Below are 25,368 nucleotides of genomic sequence, written 5' to 3'. Positions count from 1 at the left end.
ACAGTTTAATCAGCAGAGACCGTTTACTCATTCATTCATTCAGTCGTATTTGTTGAGCACCGACGGTGTGCGGAGCGCTGCGCCAAGCGCTGGGAAAGGGCAATTAGTCAACAGAGGCTATTCATTCATTCATTCATTCATTCCAAATACGATTGAATGAGTGAATGAACAGAGACCATTTATTCATTCAATCGTATTTATTGAGCACTGACAGCGTGCCATCACATTGCGCTAAGTGCTTGGAAAAGGACAAGGCAACGACAGAGAGAGGCCATTCCTTCCTTCCTTCCTTCCTACCTTCCTTCCTTCCTTCATTCGGTCATCTTTATGGAGCACCGACGGTGTGCAGAGCACTGCGCTAAGTGCCTGGAAAGGACAGTTTAATCAACAGAGACCATTTATTCATTCATTCATTCAGTCGTATTTATTGAGCACCGACGGTGTGCAGAGCGCTGCGCCAAGCGCTGGGAAAGGGCAATTAGTCAACACAGACCATTCATTCAGTCATTCCAAATGCGATTGAGTGAATGAATGAACAGAGACCATTCATTCATTCATTCACTCAATCGTATTTATTGAGCACCGACGGTATGCAGAGCACCGCGCTAAGGGCTTGGAAAGAACAATTAGTCAACACAGACCATTCGTTCGTTCATTCCAATTACGATTGAATGAATGAATGAACAGAGACCATTTATTCATTCAATCGTATTTATTGAGCACTGACCACGTGCTCACTGACCAGAGAGAGGACATTCACTCATTCAGTCCTTTCATTCATTCATCATTCAGGAGGCCCTTACTCACTCATTCATTCGGTCGTCTTTAGGATGCGCTAAGCACCTGGAAAGGACGCGGAACGGACACCGCTCATTCATTCATTCATTCATTCGTCTTTATTGAGCCCCGACGGTGCGCAGAGCGCTGCGCCAAGCGCTGGGAAAGGACAGTTTAATCAGCAGAGACCGTTTACTCATTCATTCATTCAATCGTATTTATTGAGCACCAACGGTGTGCGGAGCGCTGCGCTAAGCGCTTGGAAAGGGTAATTCATCCACAGAGACCATTTATTCATTCACTCATTCAATCAGATGTATTGAGCACCGACGGTGTGCAGAACACTGCGCTAAGCGCTTGGAAAGGGCAATTACTCAACAGAGACCATTTATTCATTCACTCATTCAATCGTCTTTATTCAGCACCGACGGTGTGCAGAGGACTGCGCTAAGCGCTTGGAAAGGACAATTAGTCAACAGAGGCTATTCATTCACTCATTCATTCATTCATTCATTCTTTCATTCATTCCAAATACGATTGAATGAATGAATGAACAGAGACCATTCATTCATTCATTCAATCGTATTTATTGATTGCCATCACACTGCACTAAGTGTGTGCCATCACACTGCACTAAGTGCTTGGAAAAGGACAAGGCAACAACAGAGAGAGGCCATTCATTCATTCATTCCTTCCTTCATTCCTTCCTTCCTTCATTCGGTCGTCTTTATGGAGCACTGACGGTGTGCAGAGCACTGCTCTAAGCGCCTGGAAAGGACACAGAACAGACACCACTCGTTCATTCATTCATTCATTCATCTTTATTGAGCACCGACGGTGCGCAGAGCGCTGCGCCAAGCGCTGGGAAAGCACAGTTTAATCCACAGAGACCATTTATTCATTCATTCACTCATTCAATCGTATTTATTGAGCACTGACAGTGTGCGGAGCGCTGCGCTAAGCGCTTGGAAAGGGTAATTACTCAACAGAGACCATTTATTCATTCACTCATTCAATCGTCTTTATTCAGTACCGACGGTGTGCGGAGGACTGCGCTAAACGCTTGGAAAGGACAATTAGTCAACAGAGGCTATTCATTCATTCATTCATTCATTCATTCCAAGTACAATTGAATGAATGAATGAACAGAGACCATTCATTCATTCAATCGTATTTATTGAGCGCTGACCGCGTGCCATGCGCTAAGTGCTTGGAAAAGGACAAGGCAACGACAGAGAGAGGCCATTCACTCCTTCCTTCCTTTCTTCCTTCCTTCCTTCCTTCCTTCATTCATTCGTTCGGTCGTCTTTATGGAGCACCGACGGTGTGCAGAGCACTGCGCTAAGCACTTGGAAAGGGCAGTTAGTCAACAGAGACCATTCATTCATTGATTCATTCCAAATACGGTTGAATGAACAGAGACCGTTCATTCATTCATTCCATCGTATTTATTGAGCACTGAGCACGTGCAGAGCACTGCGCTAAGCGCTTGGGAGAGGACAAGTCGGCAACAGGGACCAAACAGTCCCATGCCTCAACCCCGTTCATTCTCAGCCTCCTTGATGGGCTCCTCCTCCCCCTCCCATCCCCTTTCCAGGACTAGTAATAATAACAATAATGGCATTTGTTAAGCGCTTACTATGTGCCAAGCACTGTTCTAAGCACTGGTGGGAGATGCAAGGTGATCAGGTTGTCCCACACGGGGCTCACAGTCTTAATCCCCATTTTACAGGTGAGGTAACTGAGGCCCAGAGAAGTGAAGCGACTTGCCCAGAGTCACACACCATGGTGATAATGGTGATTAAGCGCTTACTATGTGCAAAGCCCTGTTCTAAGCGCTGGGGAGGTTACAAGGTGATCAGGTTGTCCCATGGGGGGCTCAGAGTCTTCATCCCCATTTTACAGATGAGGGAACTGAGGCCCAGAGAAGTGAAGTGACTCACCCAAAGTCACACACCATGGTGATAATGGTGATTAAGCGCTTACTACGTGCAAAGCACTGTTCTAAGCGCTGGGGAGGTTACAAGGTGATCAGGTTGTCCCACGGGGGGCTCACGGTCTTCATCCCCATTTTACAGATGAGGGAACTGAGGCCCCGAGAAGTGAAGCGACTTGCCCAAAGTCACACAGCTGACGAGTGGCAGAGGCGGGATTAGAACCCATGACCTCTGACTCCCAAGCCCTTGCTCTGTCCACTGAGCCACGCTGCTTAATGATAAAAATAATAATAATAATAGTGGTATTTGGTAAGCACTTACTACATTCTAAGCACCGGGGAGGGTACAAGGTGATCTGGTTGTCCCCCGGGGGGCTCCCAGTCTTCATCCCCATTTTCCAGATGAGGTCACTGAGGCCCCGAGAAGTGAAGCGACTCGCCCAAAGTCACCCAGCTGACGAGTGGCGGAGCCGGAATTTGAACCCACGACCTCCGACTCCCGAGCCCGGGCTCTTCCCACTGAGCCACGCTGACTGGAGCAGCAGTAGTAGTAGTGTTACTATTCGATCACGTTCATTATTTAGAGAAGCAGCGTGGCTCAGTGGAAAGAGCCCGGGCTTTAGAGTCAGAGGTCACGGGTTCGAATCCCAGCTCCGCCAACTGTCAGCTGGGTGACTTTGGGCAAGTCACTTCACTTCTCTGGGCCTCAGTTCCCTCATCTGTAAAATGGGGATTAAAGACTGTCCACGTGGGACAACCTGATCACCTTGTATCCCGCCAGTGCTTAGAACAGTGCTTGGCACATAGTAAGCGCTTAACAAATGCCATCATTATTATTATTTCAGCGTGTGCGAGGCACTGGAGTAAGCGGTTGGGAGAGTACGGTCCAGTGGTCCGCACACAGTAAGCGCTCAATCAATCAATCAATCAATCGTATTTATTGAGCGCTTACTGTGCTCAGAGCACTGTACTAAGCGCTTGGGAAGTACAAGCTGGCAACATCTAGAGACGGTCCCTACCCAACAGTGGGCTCACAGTCTAGAAAAATCTAAATACGATTGAATGGATAAGCAGGGACATTCCCGGCCCACAACTAGCAGGGAGGAAGGGAGGTGGGAATGGACATCGATACAAATTAACAGACGCCAATACAAATAAATTGAGAGCCGCGGACATAAGTGATGTGGGGCTGGGAGGGGGAGATGAGGAAAAGGGGGATCAGTGTGGGAAGGCCTCCCGGAGGAGGTGAGCTCTCAGTAGGGATTTGAAGGGAGGAAGAGAGCTTGTTTGGAAGATGTGAGGAGAGGGAGGGAATTCCGGGCCACGGGGTGGGGAAGATGGTTTGTTGTCTGTCTCCCCCTCCTAGACTGTGAGCCCACTGTCGGGTAGGGACCGTCTTTAGATGTTGCCAACTTGGACTTCCCAAGCGCTTAATCCAGTGCTCTGCACACAGTAAGCGCTCAATAAATGCGATTGAATGAATATGTACCTATATATATGTATTTATGTTTGTAGATATTTATTACTCTATTTTACTTGTACATATGTATTCTGTTTATTTTATTTTGTTAGTATGTTTGGTTTTGTTCTCTGTCTCCCCCTTCTAGACTGTGAGCCCACTGTCGGGTAGGGACCGTCTCTAGATGTTGCCAACTTGTACTTCCCAAGTGCTTAGTCCAGTGCTTTGCACACAGTAAGCGCTCAATAACTACGATTGAATGAATATATACCTGTATATATGTATATATATTTGTACATATTTATTACTTCTAGACTGTGAGCCCACTGTTGGGTAGGGACCGTCTCTCTATGTTGCCAACTTGGACTTCCCAAGCGCTTAGTACAGTGCTGTGCACACAGTAAGCGCTCAGTAAATACGATTGAATGAATGAATGAATGAATGTCAACCTCATTGAGGTGGCCGTTGAAGCCGTGGGAGCGGATGAGCTCTCCAAGGGAGTAGGGGGAGATGGAGACGAGAAGGGGAGCCAGAAGTGAACCCTGATGGACCCCCACAGTGAGGGGGTGGGAGGAGGAGCCCAGAAAGGAGACTGAGAGCCAAGGGCCGGAGAGATCGGAGGAGAACCGGGAGAGGACGGAGTCCGCGAAGCAGGAGAAGGGGATGGGCCGCAGCGTCGGAGGCATCCGAGGGGCGGAGGAGGATGAGGATGAGCCCACTGTAGGGTAGGGACTGTCTCTCTATGTTGCCAATTTGTACTTCCCAAGCGCTTAGTACAGTGCTCTGCACATAGTAAGCGCTCAATAAATACGATTGATGATGATGATGAGGATGGAGTAGAGAGGCCGGCGGATCTGGCGAGGAGGAGGCCATCGGTGACCTCTGAGAGGGCGGTTTCTGTGGAGCGAAGGGGACGGAAGCCAGATCGGAGCGGGCACAAAGAGAGTTGGAGGAGAGGAACTGGAGACGGCGCATCGGAGTGAGTCGCTCAAGAAGTTTGGAAAAGCAGCGTGGCTCTAATGGGGAAAGAGCCCGGGCTTTGGAGTCAGAGGTCAGGGGTGCTATTTCACTTCTCTGGGCCTCAGTGACCTCATCTAGAAAATGGGGATTAAGTCTGTGAGCCCTCCATGGGGCAACCTGATCACCTTGTATCCACCCCAGCGCTTAGTGATTAATAATAATAGTGGTATTTGCTGAGCACTTACTACGTTCTAAGCACCGGGGAGGGTACAAGGGGATCAGGTGATCAGGATCAGCTTTGCACATAGTAAGCGCTTAATAAATGCCACCATTATTATCATTATCTTCTAGACTGTGAGCTCACTGTTGGGCAGGGGCCATCTCTATATGTTGCCAACTTGGACTTCCCAAGCGCTTAGTCCAGTGCTCTGCACACAGTAAGCGCTCAATAAATGCGATTGAATGAATGAGAGGAAGGGTAGGAGGGAGACGGGGCGATCGCTGGAGGGGGCCGGGGGATCAAGGGAGGGGTTTTTTAGGATCGGGGAGACGTGGGCACGTTCGGAGGAGCCGCCGGAGAGCGAACGGTTGAAGACGGTTCATTCATTCATTCATTCATTCAATCGTATTTATGTGTGCAGAGCACTGTACTAAGCGCTTGGGAAGTACAAGTTGGCAACATGTAGAGACGGTTGTTAGGGAGGGAAGAAAGGAGGGGGAGAGGGTTTTGATAAAGCGCGAGGGAATGGGGTCGGACGTGCGGGTGGAAATTGGGGGCTTTTGAGAGGAGGCGGGAGATCTCCCGGATAAAGGGGGAGGAAAGGCGGGAGACTCCCGAGAGGGGGCTGGGAAGAGGGGGGGACCGAAGAGGGGCCGGCGGGATTTGGGGGAGGTCACACCTGATGGGGTCGATTTTCTTCATAAAGCAGGTGGCCGGGCCTTTGGGGGCCTGAGGTCAATCAATCAATCAATCAATTGTCTTTATTGAGCGCCTACTGTGTTCAGAGCACTGTACTAAGCGCTTGGGAAGTACAAGTTGGCAACATATAGAGACGGTTGTTAGGGAAGAAAGGAGGGGGAGAGGGTTTTGATGAAGCGTGAGGGAATGGGGTCGGTTGTGCGGGTGGAAATTGGGGGCTTTTGAGAGGAGGCGGGAGATCTCCCGGATACAGGGGGAGGAAAGGCGGGAGACTCCCGAGAGGGGGCCGGGAAGATCTCGGGGGGACCGAGGAGGGGCCGGCGGGATTTGGGGGAGGTCACACCTGATGGGGTCGATTTTCTTCATAAAGCAGGTGGCCGGGCCTTTGGGGGCCTGAGGTCAATCAATCAATCAATCAATTGTCTTTATTGAGCACCTACTGTGTTCAGAGCACTGTACTAAGCGCTTGGGAAGTCCAAGTTGGCAACGTCTAGAGACGCTCCCTACCCAACAGTGGGCTCACAGTCTAGGTCGGGGGGCAGGGGGCCCGAGGACGGAGTTCAAGGGGAATTAATTGTTCTCGTCCTCTCCCAAGCACATAGTACAGCGTTCTGCACTCGGTAAGCGCTCAGTAAATACGACTGATAGCAGTAGCGGTGGTAAGTGGTGCTTAGGACAGTGCCTGGCACATAGTGAGTGCTTAACAAATACCATTATTATTAGTAGTAGTAGCAGTAGTAGTAGTTATTATTGCCGTTGTTCTAGACTGTGAGCCCACTGTTGGGTAGGGACCGTCTCTATATGTTGCCAACTTGGACTTCCCTAGCGCTTAGTACAGTGCTCTGCACACAGTAAGCGCTCAATAAATACAATTAAATGAATGAATTGTTGTTAGGAGTAGTAGAAGCGGCGTGGAGTAGCGGCTAGAGTGTGCTGAGCAGCAGTGTGGCTCAGTGGAAGGAGCCCGGGCTTGGGAGTCCGAGGTCGTGGGTTCTAATCCCGGCCCCGCCGCTTGTCAGCTGGGTGACTTTGGGCAAGTCACTTCACTTCTCTGGGCCTCAGTTCCCTCTTCTGGAAAATGGGGATGAAGCTTGTGAGCCCCACAAGGGACAACCTTGGTGACCTTGTATCCCCCCCAGCGCTTAGAACAGTGCTTGGCACATAGTAAGCGCTTAAAAAATACCAACATTGTCATTATTAGGGGGGAGATGGACGTGAACAGAAGTAAATTGTGGATCTGTCTGCTGTGTGGATGAGGCTGGGGGGCGTATTAGCCGCTTAGCCCGCTGTTGGGTAGGGACCGTCTCTATATGTTGCCAACTTGTACTTCCCAAGCGCTTAGTACAGTGCTCTGCACACAGTAAGTGCTCAATAAATACGATTGATTGATTAAAGGGTAGAGAAGCAACATGGCCTAGCGGCTAGAGCCAAGACTTGGGAGTCAGAAGGTTGTGGGTTCTAATCCCGGCTCCGCCCCTTGTCAGCCGTGTGACTTTGGGCCAGTCACTTCACTTCTCTGGGCCTCAGTGACCTCATCTGGAAAATGGGGATGGAGACCGTGAGCCCCACGGGGGACAGGGACTGCGTCCGACCCCATTTGCTGGTCTCCTCCGCGGCGCTTCGTACAGTGGCTGGCACAGAGTAAGCGCTTAACAAATAAGCCGCGTGGCTCAGTGGAAAAGAGCCCGGGCTTTGGAGTCCGAGGTTATGGGTTCAAATTCCGGCTCCTCCAACTGTCAGCTGGGTGACTTTGGACAAGTCACTTCACTTCCCTGGGCCTCAGTTCCCTCATCTGGAAAATGGGGATGAAGACTGGGAGCCCCCCGTGGGACAACCTGATCACCTCGTAACCTCCGCAGCGCGTAGAACAGTGCTTTGCACCTAGTAAGCGCTTAATAAATCATCATTATTATTATTATTAAGTGCCGCAATTATGATTATTATTTCCTCTCCCCCCGCCACCCCCCCATCTTACCTCCTTCCCTTCCCCACAGCACCTGTATATATGTATATATGTCTGTACATATTTATTACTCTATTTATTTATTTATTTATTTTATTTGTCCATATCTATTCTATTTATTTTATTTTGTTAGTATGTTTGGTTTTGTTCTCTGTCTCCCCCTTCTAGACTGTGAGCCCACTGTTGGGTAGGGACCGTCTCTAGATGTTGCCAATTTGGACTTCCCAAGCGCTTAGTACAGTGCTCTGCACATAGTAAGCGCTCAATAAATACGATTGATGATGATGATGATTAAATACCGCAATTATGATTATTATTTTTACAGATCCAAGTGACGGAGAAAGGAGAGGGACTAGGGAAGTGAAGCCTTGGAAGGTCATGAGGGGCAGAGAACGCGTCGGCTACTTTTGTTGTTAAGCGCTAAAGTTCAGCGCTCTGCAGACTGCGGGCGCCCAATAAATACCATCGATTGATGGACTGATTAGTCAGGGAAGGCCTCTCGGAGGAGATGCGATTTAAGGAGGGTTTTGTAGGTGGGGCCTTTGGCGGTCTCTTGGCTAGTCAGTCGTATTTATTGAGCGCTGCCCGTGTGCAGAGCACTGTACTAAGCGCTTGGGAAGTACAAGTCGGCAACATCTAGAGACGGTCCCTACCCAACAGCGGACTCATGGTCTAGAAGCAGCGTGGCTCGGTGGAAAGAGCCCGGGCTTGAGAGTCAGAGGTCATGGGTTCAAATCCCAGCTCCGCCATGTGTCAGCTGTGTGATTTCGGGCAAGTCACTTATACACACATATATATATATATACATATATACATAAATATGTGTATATATATACACACACATCAAATCCCAGCTCCGCCATGTGTCAGCTGTGTGATTTCGGGCTAGTCACTTATACACACACATATATATATATATATATACATATATACATAAATATGTGTATATATATATACACACATATATATAACATATATAATATATATATACATACACATATATACATAAATATGTGTATATATATACACACACATCAAATCCCAGCTCCGCCATGTGTCAGCTGTGTGATTTCGGGCAAGTCACTTATACACACACACACACACACACACACACACACACACACACACACACACACACACACACACACACACACACATATATACATATATATATAATCTATATCTATATACATATATACATAAATATGTGTGTATATATACACACACATGTATATAACATGTATAATATATATAAATACATACACATATATACATAAATATGTGTATATATACACACACACAGATATAACATATAACGTATATGTAACATATATATGTTTACATATATATACATATATACAGGTGCTGTGGGGAAGGGAAGGAGGTAAGATGGGGGATGGAGAGGGACGAAGGGGAGAGGAAGGAGGGGGCTCAGTCTGGGAAGGCCTCCTGGAGGAGGAGGCAACAGATGGACCGTCTCTACTCATTCATTCATTCAATCGTATTTATTGAGCGCTTACCGTGTGCAGAACACTGTACTAAGCGCTTGGGAAGTACAAGTCGGCATCTAATGGACAGTCTCCATTCATTAATTAATTCAGTTGTATTCGTTCAGTGGTATTTATTGAGCGCTTCCTCTGTGCAGAGCGCTGTACTAAGCGCTTGGGAAGTACAAGTCGGCAACAGATGGATGTTCTCCATTCATTAATTAATTCAATTGTATTTATTCGTTCAGTCATATTTATTGAGCGCTTACTCTGTGCAGAGCGCTGTTCTAAGTGCTTGGGAAGTCCAAGTTGGCAACATCTAGAGACGGTCCCTACCCAACAGCGGGCTCACAGTCTAGGAGGGGGAGACGGACGACAAAACTAAACACGTGAACAGGTGTCAAAACGTGCAGAGCACTGGACTAAGCGCTCGGGAAGTCCAAGTCGGCAACTGATAGAGACGGTCCCTACCCGACAGCGGGCTCACGGTCGAGAAGGGGGAGACGGGGAAGACACGGACTGACCCTTCCGCTAACCTCCCTCAGATACCGAGGACGCGAGCGAGACGGACCTGGCCAAGAACGATGAAGAAGACTACGTAGAAATGAAAGAACAGTGAGTATTTCAGAGTCGCTCCGCCTCTCTATCAATCAATCAATCAATCAATCGTATTTATTGAGCGCCTGCTGTGTGCAGAGCACTGGACTAAGCGCTTGGGAAGGCCACGTTGTCAACGATGAAGAAGACTACGTAGAAATGAAAGAACAGCGAGTATTTCAGAGTCGCTCCGCCTCTCTATCAATCAATCAATCAATCAATCAATCGTATTTATTGAGCGCCTGCTGTGTGCAGAGCACTGGACTAAGCTCTTGGGAAGGCCAAGTTGTCAACGATGAAGAAGACTACGTAGAAATGAAAGAACAGTGAGTATTTCGGAGTCGCTCCGCCTCTCTCTCAATCAATCAATCAATCAGTCGTATTTATTGAGCGCCTACTGTGTGCAGAGCACTGGACTAAGCGCTTGGGAAGGCCAAGTTGTCAACGATGAAGACGACTACGTAGAAATGAAAGAACAGTGAGTATTTCGGAGTCGCTCCGCCTCTCTATCAATCAATCAATCAATCAATCGTATTTATTGAGCGCCTACTGTGTGCAGAGCACTGGACTAAGCGGTTGGGAAGGCCAAGTTGTCAACGATGAAGACAACTACGTAGAAATGAAAGAACAGTATTTCAGAGCCGCTCCGCCTCTCTATCAATCAATCAATCAATCGTATTTATTGAGCGCCTACTGTGTGCAGAGCACTGGACTAAGCGCTTGGGAAGTCCACGTTGTCAACGATGAAGAAGACTACGTAGAAATGAAAGAACAGTGAGTATTTCAGAGTCGCTCCGCCTCTCAATCAATCGTATTTATTGAGCGCCTACTGTGTGCAGAGCACTGGACTAAGCGCTTGGGAAGGCCAAGTTGTCAACGATGAAGACGACTACGTAGAAATGAAAGAACAGTATTTCAGAGCCGCTCCGCCTCTCTATCAATCAATCAATCAATCGTATTTATTGAGCGCCTACTGTGTGCAGAGCACTGGACTAAGCGCTTGGGAAGTCCACGTTGTCAACGATGAAGAAGACTACGTAGAAATGAAAGAACAGTGAGTATTTCAGAGTCGCTCCGCCTCTCTATCAATCAATCAATCAATCAATCGTATTTATTGAGCGCCTACTGTGTGCAGAGCACTGGACTAAGCGCTTGGGAAGGCCACGTTGTCAACGATGAAGAAGACTACGTAGAAATGAAAGAACAGCGAGTATTTCAGAGTCGCTCCGCCTCTCAATCAATCGTATTTATTGAGCGCCTTCTGTGTGCAGAGCACTGGACTAAGCGCTTGGGAAGGCCAAGTTGTCAACGATGAAGAAGACTACGTAGAAATGAAAGAACAGTGAGTATTTCGGAGCCGCTCCGCCTCTCTATCAATCAATCAATCAATCGTATTTATTGAGCGCCTACTGTGTGCAGAGCACTGGACTAAGCGCTTGGGAAGGCCAAGTTGCCAACGATGAAGAAGACTACGTAGAAAGGAAAGAACAGTATTTCAGAGTCGATCCGCCTCTCAATCAATCAATCAATCAATCGTATTTATTGAGCGCCTACTGTGTGCAGAGCACTGTACTAAGCGCTTGGGAAGTCCAAGTTGGCAACATATAGAGACGGTCCCTGCCCGACAGTGGGCTTACGGTCTAGAAGTCTCGGTTCCAGGGAGGTGATGGGGTTGGGAGCCAGGGAGCTGGGGGGGACAATTTTCTTCAATCATTTTTAAAAAATGGTGCTGGTCGATAATAATAATAATAATGATGGCATTTCTTAAGCGCTTACTATGTGCAAAGCACCTGTTCCAAGCGCTGGGGAGGTTCCAAGGTGATCAGGTTGTCCCACGGGGGGCTCACAGTCTCCGTCCCCATTTTCCAGATGAGGTACTGAGGCCCAGAGAAGTTGCGACTTGCCCCAAGTCACACAGCGGACGGTTGGCGGAGCCGGGATTGGAACCCATGACCTCCGACTCCAAAGCCCGGGCTCTTTCCGCTGAGCCACGCTGCTTCTCCAGTGCGGTTTGGCGCGCTAACTCTGTGCCAGGCGCTGTCCTGAGCGCTGGGGCGGACACAAGCTAATCAGAGCGGACGCAGTCCGCGTCCGATGTGGGGCTCGCACTCTTCCTCCTCGTTTTTTGCAGCTGAGGGAACTGAGGCCCGGAGAATAATAATAATAATAATAACGATGGCATTTGTTAAGCGCTTACTATGTGCGAAGCACTGTTCTAAGCGCTGGGGGGGATACAGGGACATCAGGTTGTCCCACGGGCTCACAATCTTCAGCCCCATTTTACAGATGAGGGATCATGGTGGCATTTGTTTTTGTTTTGTTTTTTGATTTTTTTTTTAATGGCATTTATTAAGCGCTTACTACGTGCAGAGCACTGTTCTAAGCGCTGGGGAATTTACAAGGTGATCAGGTTGTCCCACGCGGGGCTCACAGTCTTCATCCCCATTTTACAGATGAGGGAACTGAGGCCCAGAGAAGTGAAGTGACTTGCCCAAAGTCACACAGGTGACAAGTGGCGGAGCTGGGATTTGAACCCATGACCTCTGACTCCAAAGCCCGGGCTTTTTCCACTGTGCCACGCTGCTTCATTTGTTAAGTGCTTACTATGTGCGAAGCACTGTTCTAAGCGCTGGGGGGGGATACAGGGTCATCAGGTTGTCCCACGTGGGGCTCACAATCCTCATCCCCATTTTACAGATGAGGGATCATGGTGGCATTTGTTAAGCGCTTACTATGTGCGAAGCACTGTTTTAAGCGCTGGGGGGGATACAGGGTCATCAGGTTGTCCCACGTGGGGCTCACAATCTTCATCCCCATTTTACAGATGAGGGACCATGGTGGCATTTGTTAAGCGCTTACTATGTGCGAAGCACTGTTCTAAGCGCTGGGGGGGGGATACAGGGTCATCAGGTTGTCCCACGGACTCACAATCTTCACCCCCATTTTACAGATGAGGGACCATGGTGGCATTTGTTAAGCGCTTACTATGTGTGAAGCCCTGTTCTAAGCGCTGGGGGGGATACAGGGTCATCAGGTTGTCCCACGGGCTCACAATCTTCATCCCCATTTTACAGATGAGGGATCATGGTGGCATTTGTTGAGCGCTTACTATGTGCGAAGCACTGTTTTAAGCGCTGGGGGGGATACAGGGTCATCAGGTTGTCCCACGGGCTCACAATCTTCATCCCCATTTTACAGATGAGGGATCATGGTGGCATTTGTTAAGCGCTTACTATGTGCGAAGCACTGTTCTAAGCGCTGGGGGGGATACAAGGTCATCAGGTTGTCTCACGGGGGGCTCACGGTCTTTTAATCCCCATTTTCCAGATGAGGGAACCGAGGCCCAGAGAAGTGAAGTGACTTGCCCAAAGTCACACAGCAGACAAGGGGCAGAGGCAGGATTAGAACCCAGGTCCTTCTGACTCCTTCCCGGGCCTGGATTCCGCCTACTAGGTCACGCTGCTTCCCTCCAGTCTGTTCTCTCTTGGTCCTAAGAATGATGACAACCGTGGTATTTGTTAAGCGCTTCTGTGTGCCAGGCGCTGTACTGAGCACTGGGGGAGAGTCCAGCTGATCCGGTCGGACCACCGTCCCTCAGAGGGCTCACAAGTCACTTCACTTCTCTGGGCCTCAGTTCCCTCATCTGTCAAATGGGGGTGAAGACCGTGAGCCCCCCGTGGGACAACCTGATCACCTTGTAACCTCCCCAGCGCTTAGAACAGTGCTTTGCACATAGTAAGCGCTTAATAAATGCCATCATCATCATCATCATCTAGTTTCTATTTATTCTGATGACTTGACACCTGTCCACATGTTTTGTTTTGTTGTCTGTCTCCCCTGTCTAGACTGCGAGCCCGTTGTTGGGCAGGGACCGTCTCTATCTGTTGCCAATTTGTACTTCCCAAGCGCTTAGTACAGTGCTCTGCACACAGTAAACGCTCAATAAGTACGGTTGACTGAATGAATGAATAGAAGAGGAGGGACTGTGAGTCCACTGTTGGGCAGGGACCGTCTCTATATGTTGCCAACTTGTACTTCCCAAGCGCTTAGTACAGTGCTCTGCACACCGTAAGCGCTCAATAAATACGATTGAGTGAATGAATAATAATAATAATGATAATAATAATAATGATGGCATTTATTAAGCGCTTACTATGTGCCAAGCACTGTCTAAGCGCTAGGGAGGTGACAAGGTGATCAGGTTGTCCCCCGGGGGGCTCACAGTTTTAATCTCCATTTTCCAGATGAGGAAACTGAGGCCCAGAGAAGTGAAGTGACTTGCCCAAAGTCACACAGCTGACAGTTGGCGGAGCCGGGATTTGAACCCATGGCCTCTGACTCCAAAGCCCGGGCTCTTTCCACTGAGCCACGCTGCTTCTCGGAATAGAAGAGGAGGTAGCTGAGGAGGCCCTGAGAAGTGAAGTGACTTGCCCAGGGCCCCACAGCAGACAAGGCCGGGATTAGAACTCAAGACCTTCCGGCTTCCGGGCCCGGGCTCTGCCCTCTTGGCCACCGGGGCTTTCTCATTTTCCGTGCGTCACCCCGCTGCCCGATGGAAAGAGCCCGGGCTTTGGAGTCAGAGGTCATGGGTTCCAATCCCGGCTCCGCCACTTGTCAGCTGGGTGACTTTGGGCAAGTCACTTCACTTCTCTGGGCCTCAGTTCCCTCACCTGGAAAATGGGGATGAAGACTGGGAGCCCCACGGGGGACAACCTGATCACCTTATATCTAATCCAGCGCTTAGAACAGTGCTTTGCACATAGTAAGCACTTAATAAATGCCATTAATCAATCAATCAATCAATCGTATCCATTGAGCGCTTACTGTGTGCAGAGCACTGTACTAAGCGCTTGGGAAGTCCAAGTTGGCAACATATAGAGATGGTCCCTACCCAACAGCGGGCTCACAGACTAGAAGGGGGAGACAGAGAACAAAACCAAACATATTAACAAAATAAAATAAATAGAATAGATATGTACAAGTAAAATAAATAAATAAATTGAGTAATCATCATCAATCGTATTTATTGAGCGCTTACTGTGTGCAGAGCACTGTACTAAGCGCTTGGGAAGTCCAAGTTGGCAACATCTAGAGACGGTCCCTACCCAACAGTGGGCTCACGGACTAGAAGGGGGAGACAGAGAACAAAACCAAACATATTAACAAGATAAAATAAATAGAATGGATATGTACAAGTAAAATAAATAAATAAATTGAGTAATCATCATCATCATCAATCGTATTTATTGAGCGCTTACTGTGTGCAGAGCACTGGACTAAGCGCTTGGGAAGTACAAGTTGGCAACATATAGAGGCAGTCCCTACCCAACAGTGGGCTCACAGTCTAAAAGGGGGAGACAGAGAACAAAACCACACATATTAACAAAATAAAATAAATAGAATAGATATGTACAAGTAAAATAAATAAATAAATTGAGTAATGAATATGTACAAATATATATACACATATTCAGGTGCTATTATAATATTATATATCATACTACATTATATTAATTATATGATATCATATTACATTACATTAATTATATTATATCATATTATAGCATATTACATTATATTAATTATATTACATTACATTACATTGTATTAATTATGTTATATTATATTATATTACATTATATTAATTATATCACGTTATATTACATTGCATTATATTAATTATATCATATCATATCATACCATATATCATATTATATTATATTATATTATATCATTGTTATTATTATTATCACCCCGCGTGCCTGATGTGACGTTTGGGAGTTCAGGTCTAGCTCCTGGCCTGCAGTTGGGAGAGGTCTTTAGGAACATCCATTTTTTGCAGGAGTATTTATTGAGCACTTACCGTGCGCAGAGAGCACTGTACTAAGCCCCGGGGAGAGGACAGTACAACAATAAGCAATAAACTCATCTCACCGTGGCTGAGAGGATAATAATAATAATAATAATGTTGGTATTAAGCGCTAACTATGTGCCAAGCACTGTTCTAAGCGCTGTGGAGGTTACAAGGTGATCAGGTTGTCCCACGCGGGGGCTCCCAGTCTTCATCCCCATTTTCCAGATGAGGGAACTGAGGCCCAGAGAAGTGAAGTGACTTGCCCAAAGTCACCCAGCTGACAAGTGGCGGAGCCGGGATTTGAACCCAGGACCTCTGACTCCAAAGCCCGGGCTCTTTCCACTGAGCCACGCTGGATGACCGCAGCATTAGAACCCAGGCCCCGAGCCCTCTCCGTGACGGACCCCGGCAATCTCAGGGTCTGGCGGGGGGCAGGTATCCCCTGCGGCCTTCTGGAATTAAGCGCTTAGTCCAGTGCTCTGCACACAGTAAGCGCTCAATAAATACGACTGAATGAATGGATGAATGAAATTACTTTATTTGATGATTTTAGAGCCTGTTTAACCAATTCCATACATTAAGGGCTGTCTCCCGCTGGAGAAGCAGCGTGGCTCAGTGGAAAGAGCCCGGGCTCGGGAGTCAGAGGTCATGGGTTCAAATCCCGGCTCCGCCAGTTGTCAGCTGCGTGACTTTGGGCGAGTCACTTCACGTCTCTGGGCCTCAGTGACCTCATCTGGAAAATGGGGATTAAGACTGTGAGCCCCCCTTGGGACAACCTGATCACCTTGTAGCCTCCCCAGCGCTTAGAACAGTGCTTTGCACATAGTAAGCACTTAATAAGTGCCATCAGTAGTATTATTATTATTATAGACTGGATGCTCATTCCGGGCAGGAACGTTCGTGTCTGTTCATTCTCTTGCATTGTGCTCTCCCGAGAGCTTAGCACAATGTACTGCGCACAGTAAGCGCCCACACACCGTTGATTGATTGACCGATGGACGTCTCTCTCCCCTACTAGACTGTCAGCTCATTATATGCGGGGAATGAGAAGCAGCGTGGCTCAGTGGAAAGAGCCCGGGCTTTGGAGTCAGAGGTCGTGGGTTCAAATCCCGGCTCCGCCAACCGTCAGCTGGGTGGCTTGGGGCGAGTCACTTTACTTCTCTGGGCCTCAGTTCCCTCACCTGGAAAATGGGGGTGAAGACTGTGAGCCCCCCGCGGGACAACCTGATCACCTTGGAACCTCCCCAGCGCTTAGAACAGTGCTTTGCACATAGTAAGCGCTTAATATTATATGTCTTCCACCTCTGTTGTAGCGTCCTCTCCCAAGCGGCTAATAATAATGATAATAATAATAACAATGACGGCATTTGTAAGCGCTTACTACGTGCCAAGCACTGTTCTAAGCGCTGGGGAGGATACAAGGTGATCAGGTTGTCCCGCTTGGGGCTCACAGTCTTCATCCCCATTTGACAGATGAGGTCACTGAGGCCCAGAGAAGTGAAGTGACTCAGCCAAAGTCACCCAGCTGACAGTTGGCGGAGCCGGGATTTGAACCCACGACCTCGGACTCCAAAGCCCGGGCTCTTTCCACTGAGCCACGCTGCTTCTCTGCAGTGCTCGGCGTACAGTAAGCGCTCGGCAAGCTCACGGGCGGGGATCGTGCGTGCCAACTCCGCCGCGGCGTGCTCTCCCAAGCGCTTTGGTCCGAGGGAACGCTCAGTAAATAGCACGGACTGCCAACTAACCGCCCCGCGCGGCTCCTTCCTTCTTCCCGAGTGGTTTTATTTCTCTCTCTCCTTCTCTGCCTCTGCAATGTCTCCGCAGGATGTACCAGGACAAACTGGCCACGCTCAAGAGGCAACTGCATCAGCTGCAGGAAGGTGGGTGGACTTGGTTATTGCTATTAATAATTAATCAATATTATTATTGATATTAATAATGACTAGTAATACTAACGCTGGTATTCGTTAAGTGCTTACAATGTGCCAAGCACCGTTCTAAGCGCTGGGGAGGTTCCAAGGTGATCAGGTTGTCCCACGGGGGGCTCACAGTTTTTATCCCCATTTTCCAGGTGAGGTAACTGAGGCACAGAGAATAATAATAATGGTAGTAATAATAATAATAATAATAATAATAATAGTGGCATTTGTTAAGCACTTACTATGTGCCAAGCACTGTTCTAAGCGCTGGGGAGGTTCCAAGGTGATCAGGTTGTCCCTCGGGGGGCTCACAGTTTTAATCCCCATTTTCCAGATGAGGTAACTGAGGCACAGAGAATAATAATAATGGTAGTAATAATAATAATAATAATAGTGGCATTTGTTAAGCACTTACTATGTGCAGAGCACTGTTCTAAGCGCTGGGGAGGTTACAAGGTGATCAGGTTGTCCCACGGGGGGCTCACCGTTTTTATCCCCGTTTCCCAGGTGAGGTAACTGAGGCACAGAGAATAATAATAATGGTAGTAATAATAATAATAATAATAGTGGCATTTGTTAAGCACTTACTATGTGCAAAGCACTGTTCTAAGCGCTGGGGAGGTTACAAGGTGATCAGGTTGTCCCACGGGGGGCTCACCGTTTTTATCCCCGTTTTCCAGGTGAGTTAACTGAGGCACAGAGAATAATAATAATGGTAGTAATAATAATAATAATAGTGGCATTTGTTAAGCACTTACTATGTGGAAAGCACTGTTCTAAGCGCTGGGGAGGTTACAAGGTGATCAGGTTGTCCCTCGGGGGGCTCACAGTTTTAATCCCCATTTTACAGATGAGGTAACTGAGGCACAGAGAATAATAATAATGGTAGTAATAATAATAATAATAATAGTGGCATTTGTTAAGCACTTACTATGTGCAAAGCACTGTTCTAAGCGCTGGGGAGGTTACAAGGTGATCAGGTTGTCCCACGGGGGGGGCTCACAGTTTTAACCCCCAATTTCCAGATGAGGGAACTGAGGCCCAGAAAAGTGAAGTGACTTGCCCAAAGTCCCGCAGGTGACAGTTGGCGGAGCCGGGATTTGAACCCATGACCTCGGACTCCAAAGCCCTGGCTCTTTCCACTGAGCCACGCTGCTTCCCTATGGTAGGTGTTAAGCGCTTACTATGTGCCAAGCGCTGTGGTGGCTACAGCTTGGCTCAGTGGAGAGAGCCCGGGCTTTGGAGTCAGGAGGTCTTGGGTTCTAATCCCGGCTCTGCCACTTCATTCGTTCGTATTTATTGATTGATTCATTCATTCGATCGTATTTATTGAGCGCTTACTGTGTGCAGAGCACTGTACTAAGCGCTTGGGAAGTCCAAGTTGGCAACATAGAGAGACGGTCCCTACCCAACAGTGGGCTATTGATCATTGAGGAGCAGCGTGGCTTAGCGGAAAGAGCCCGGGCTCGGGAGTCAGAGGTTGTGGGTTCTAATCCTGGCTCCGCCGCTTGTCAGCTGGGTGACTTTGGGCAAGTCACCTCACTTCCCCGGGCCTCAATTCCCTTGTCTGTAAAATGGGGGTGAAGACTGGGAGCCCCACGGGGGACAACCTGATCACCTTGTATTCCCCCCCCCCAGCGCTGAGAGCAATGCTTGGCACAGAGTAAGTGCTTAAGAAATAAATACCATCATTAAATAATTAATTATTAAGCACTTAACAAGTATAATAATAGTAATAATAGTATTATATCAATAATATATGGCATTAAATAATAATAAATATTATTTATAAAATATGTCCTGTATTAAATATATAATAATAATAATATTAATTACCATATGTTATATGATTACTATTATTATTACTACTACTGGAGCCCAGGCTTGGGAGTCAGACGGTCATGGGTTCTAATCCCAGCTCTGCCCCTTGTCTGCTGGGTGGCTTTGGGCGAGTCACTTCACTTCTCTGGGCCTCAGTTTCCTAATCTGTAAAATAGGGATTAAGACTTTGAGCCCCCTATTGGACAGGGATTGGGTCCAACCCAATTTACTTGTATCCACCCCAGTGCTTAGTACAGTGCCCGGCTTCTAGTAAGCGCTTAACACATACCAGAATTATTCTAATTTCGGCTCCGCCACGTTTTTGCTGTGTGACAATGTGCCAGTCACTTCACTTCTCTCTGCCTCAGTTCCCTCATCTGGAGAATGAGGATGAAGCCTGTGAGCCCCACGGGGGACAACCTGGTCACCTTGTATCCTCCCCAGCGCTTAGAACGGTGCCTGGCATGTAGTAAGCGCTTAACAAATACTATAATTATCAGTATTGTTATCATCATTATCCTGAGTCAGACAGGGACTGTGTCCAACCTGATGAACTACCTCAGTTTTTAGAACGGTGCTTTGCACAGAGCAAGCGCTTAACAGATGCTATAAAAGCAATAATCAATATAATATAATATGAACTACACTATTATTAACATTGATTATTATATAGTAGTATATATTACAATTATTATTATCATTCTGAGGCAGACAGGGACTGTGTCCAACCTGATGAACTACCTCAGTTTTTAGAACAGTGCTTTGCACAGAGCAAGCACTTAATAAATACTGTTATTATTATTATTATACTGAGATGGACAGGGACTATAATTATACTATTATTATTATTGTTATTATTATTATTATTATCCTGAGACAAACAGGGACTGTGTCCAAGCTGATGAGCTACTCCAGCTCTTAGAACAGTGCTTTGCACAGAGTAAGCGCTTAACAAATACTATTATTATTATTATTATTATTATCCTGAGATGGACAGGGACTATAATTATACTATTATTATTATTGTTATTATCATTATTATTATCCTGAGACAGACAGGGACTGAGTCCAAGCTGATGAACTACCCCAGCTCTTAGAACAGTGCTTTGCACAGAGTAAGCGCTTAACAAATACTATTATTATTGTTATTATTATCCTGAGATGGACAGGGACTATAATTATACTACAATGATGATGATTATTATTATTATCCTGAGACAGACAGGGACTGAGTCCAACCTGATGAACTACCCCAGCTCTTAGAGCAGTGCTTTGCACAGAGTAAGCGCATCACAAATGCTATTATTGTTATTATTATCTTGAGATGGGCAGGAACTATAATTATGATTATAATTATTATTATTATTATTATTATCATTATCCTGAGACAGGGACTGTGTCCAACCTGATGAACTACCCCAGCTCTTAGGACGGTGCTTTGCGCAGAGTAAGCGCTTAACAAGTGCTGTTATTATTATTATTATTCCTATTATTATTATCCTGAGACAGACAGGGACTGAGTCTAACCTGATGAACTATTTATTACTCTATTACTCTATTTATTTTTATTACTCTATTTATTTTATTACTCTTTTTATTTATTTTATTACTCTATTTATTTATTTATTTATTTATTTTGCCTGTACATATCTATTCTATTTATATTATTTTGTTAGTATGTTTGGTTTTGTTCTCTGTCTCCCCCTTCTAGGCTGTGAGCCCGCTGTTGGGTAGGGACTGTCTCTATATGTTGCCAACTTGTACTTCCCAAGCGCTTAGTCCAGTGCTCTGCACACAGTAAGCGCTCAATAAATATGATTGATTGATTGATTGATTGATGAACTACCCCAGGTCTTAGAACAGCGCTTTGCACAGAGTAAGCGCTTAACAAGTGCTGCCGTCGTTATGAAAAACAATAACAATAAGGAGAACTCTCGGTATGATGAATGACCAGAGCAGCAGCGCTTAGAGCAGTGCTCAGCGCTTAGAACAGTGCTTTGCACATAGTAAGCGCTTAATAAATGTCATCTAGACTGTGAGCCCGCTGTCTTCTAGACTGTGAGCCCGCTGTTGGGTAGGGACCGTCTCTAGATGTTGCCAGCTTGTCCTTCCCAAGCGCTTAGTCCAGTGCTCTGCACACAGTAAGTGCTCAATAAATATGATTGATTGATTGATCATTATTATTAAGAATAATCATGCTAATTATGAAACGGTCCCCTCCAGGCACGCTGCAGGAATATCAGAAGCGAATGAAGAAGCTAGACCAGCAGTATAAAGAGAGGATCCGGAACGCCGGTAAGCCAACGGAGCCCCTCGGGGCGTCTCCCCCAGTCCCTCTCCCTCCCGCCGCCCCCCCCCCCCCGCTCTATCGCCTGGAAAGTCTCCCGGCGGAAGCATCCGCTTCTCCGAGAAGCAGCGGGGCTCAGCGGAAAGAGCCCGGGCTTGGGAGTCGGAGATCGTGGGTTCTAATCCCGGCTCTGCCCCTTGTCAGCTGGGTGACCTTGGGCCAGCCGCTTCGCTTCTCTGGGCCTCAGTTACCTCATCTGTAAAAGGGGGGTGAAGACTGTGAGCCCCCCGTGGGACAACCTGATCACCTTGTAACCTCCCCGGCGCTTAGAACGGTGCTTTGCACATAGTAAGCGCTTAATACATGGCATTATTCTTGTTCTCTGGGCCTCAGTGGCCTCATCTGGAAAATGGGGATGAAGACTGGGAGCCCCCCGTGGGACAACCCGATCACCTTGTAACCTCCCCAGCGCTTAGAACAGTGCTTTGCACGTAGTAAGTGCTTAATAAATGCCATCATTATCATTATTATTATTCTCTGGGCCTCAGTGGCCTCATCTGGAAAATGGGGATGAAGACTGGGAGCCCCCCGTGGGACAACTTGATCACCTTGTAACCTCCCCAGCGCTTAGAACAGTGCTTTGCACATAGTAAGCGCTTAATACATGCCATCATTATCATTATTATTATTATTCTCTGGGCCTCAGTGGCCTCATGTGGAAAATGGGGATGAAGACTGGGAGCCCCCCGTGGGACAACCTGATCACTTCGTAACCTCCCCAGCGCTTAGAACAGTGCTTTGCACATAGTAAGCGCTTAATAAATGCCATCGTTACCATTATTATTACTCTCTGGGCCTCAGTGGCCTCATCTGGAAAATGGGGATGAAGACTGTGAGCCCCCCGTGGGACAACCTGATCACCTCATAACCTCCCCAGCGCTTAGAACAGTGCTTTGCACATAGTAAGCGCTTAATACATGCCATCGTTATCATTGTTATTATTCTCTGGGCCTCAGTGACCTCATGTGGAAAATGGGGATGAAGACTGGGAGCCCCCCGTGGGACAACCCGATCACCTCGTAACCTCCTCAGCGCTTAGAACAGTGCTTTGCACATAGCGCTTAATAAATGCCATCATTATCATTATTATTATTCTCTGGGCCTCAGTTCCCTCATCTGGAAAATGGGGATGAAGACTGGGAGCCCCCCGTGGGACAACCCGATCACCTCGTAACCTCCCCAGCACTTAGAACAGTGCTTTGCACATAGTAAGCGCTTAATACATGCCATTATTATTATTCTCTGGGCCTCAGTGACCTCATGTGGAAAATGGGGATGAAGACTGGGAGCCCCCCGTGGGACAACCTGATCACCTCGTAACCTCCCCAGCGCTTTGCAATCAATCAATCAATCGTATTTATTGAGCGCTTACTGTGTGCAGAGCACTGTACTAAGCGCTTGGGAAGGACAGTACAAGTACCTCCCCAGCGCTTTGCACATAGTAAGTGCTTAATAAATGCTATCGTTATTATTATTATTATTAGAACAGTGCTCGGCACATAGTAAGCGCTTAACAAATGCCGTCATTATCATTATTATCAGTATTATCTCCAAGAACAGCGGCTGTGGGAATTCGGGAATTTGGGAATTTGGCGTCCGGCTTGGGTGGGGAGGTGACGCAGAGGGGCCCCCGCTGACTGTCCGCTTTTTCTCTTGCAGAACTCTTTCTCCAGCTCGAGGTAAGTACCGTTGAAGCAGCGTGGCTCAGTGGAAAGAGCCCGGGCTTTGGAGTCCGAGGTCATGGGTTCGAATCCCGGCCCCGCCACTTGTCAGCTGGGTGACTTTGGGCAAGTCACGTCACTTCTCTGGGCCTCAGTTCCCTCATCTGTTAAAGGGATGAAGACTGTGAGCGCCCCGTGGGCCAACTTGATCACCTTGTAACCTCCCCAGCGCTTAGAACAGTGCTTGGCACATAGTAAGCGCTTAATCATCATCATCATCATCATCAATCGTATTTATTGAGCGCTTACTATGTGCAGAGCACTGTGCTAAGCGCTTGGGAAGCACAAATTGGCAACACACAGAGACAGTCCCTACCCAACAGTGGGCTCACAGTCTAAAAGAGAGGAAAATACAAAATTTGTATTGAAGATCCTTCACCGTCACTACCTCTGTTCTAAGTGTTTTAATATCAAACTTGCCATGGAGCCAATTCTCCTTTTAGCTGGAAAATTTCATCCTGAACACGTTGGACATTCCCTCATGCCCCCAGATTTCCTGACTTTATCCTCCCACTCATCAGTCAGTATTTAAGGACTTAATATTCCGAAACAGACTCCAGATAGACGGTGTCGATAACGTTCAACTGTGACCCGACAAGAACAGAATTAATGGACAAAGGATGACCGCGAATGGCTTTCCGACAGGGAAGTTCCCTTCCCTTAATGAAGCTTGGAAAAAAAAAAATACCCCAAAATCTGAGGGGAAGCTTTCCTCTCAGGTGGGGGATGGATTTTTATAATAAATGCCATCGTTATTGTTATTATTACCGTTCAGGCCTCCCGGAAGGAACCTTTGGGGGTTTTTTCTTGCGTTCCCTTGTGGGTTCGTTGGCCAAGGGTGGCATTCGGGCATAGACTGTCTCTGTGTGTTGCCAATTTGTACTTCCCAAGCGCTTAGTACAGTGCTCTGCACATAGTAAGTGCTCAATATATACGATTGATTGATTGATTGATTGATTCGGGCCCCTCCGAGCACGGCACCTGCCGCTCCCCGGGACGGCGGGCAATCGACACGTCAGTCAGCCGTGTTTGGTCATGCAGTCGTACTTATTGAGTGCTTACTGTGCGCAGAGCACTGGACTAAGCGCCCGGGGAGGCCAAGTCGGCAGCAGATCGAGACCCGACAACGGGCTCACAGGCTAGACGACAAAATAAAACGTGGAGGCAGGCGAGCGCTTACTGCGTCCGGAGCACTGGGGAGCGGCGTGGCCTAGTGGGTAGAGCCCGGCCCTGGGAGTCTAAACAATCAATCAATCAATCAATCGTACTTATTGAGCGCTTACTGTGTGCAGAGCACTGGACTAAGCGCCCGGGAAGTCCAAGTCGGCAACATCTAGAGCCGGTCCCTACCCAACAGCGGGCTCACAGTCTAGAAGGGGGAGACAGAGAACGAAACAAAACATATTAACAAAATAAATAGGATAGATATGTACAAGTAAAATAAATAAATAGAGTAATAAATATGTATCGTCATCATCAATCATATTTATTGAGCGCTTACTGTGTGCAGAGCACTGGACTAAGCGCCCGGGAAGTCCAAGTCGGCAACATCTAGAGCCGGTCCCTACCCCACAGCGGGCTCACAGTCTAGAAGGGGGAGACAGAGAA

The 25,368-nt window shown here is 47.5% G+C and overlaps 1 protein-coding gene across 1 annotated transcript in view; it reads left to right on the top strand.

The window, feature by feature from the left end:
• SUDS3 (SDS3 homolog, SIN3A corepressor complex component) overlaps nt 1–25,368 on the top strand; it is a 79,491-nt gene that overhangs the window by 5,173 nt on the left and 48,950 nt on the right. The window contains exons 3-6 of the mRNA XM_038762754.1: nt 10,047–10,116; nt 17,777–17,832; nt 21,916–21,987; nt 23,699–23,718. Of these exons, the coding sequence (XP_038618682.1) occupies nt 10,047–10,116; nt 17,777–17,832; nt 21,916–21,987; nt 23,699–23,718 (218 nt within the window). The remainder of the gene's footprint in view (nt 1–10,046; nt 10,117–17,776; nt 17,833–21,915; nt 21,988–23,698; nt 23,719–25,368) is intronic.

This window comes from Tachyglossus aculeatus, chromosome 21 (genome assembly GCF_015852505.1).
Source record: "Tachyglossus aculeatus isolate mTacAcu1 chromosome 21, mTacAcu1.pri, whole genome shotgun sequence".
Lineage (NCBI taxonomy): Eukaryota > Metazoa > Chordata > Mammalia > Monotremata > Tachyglossidae > Tachyglossus > Tachyglossus aculeatus.
The sequence above is the reverse complement of the archived record's forward strand: the minus strand, read 5'-3'. Positions and strand labels throughout refer to the sequence as shown.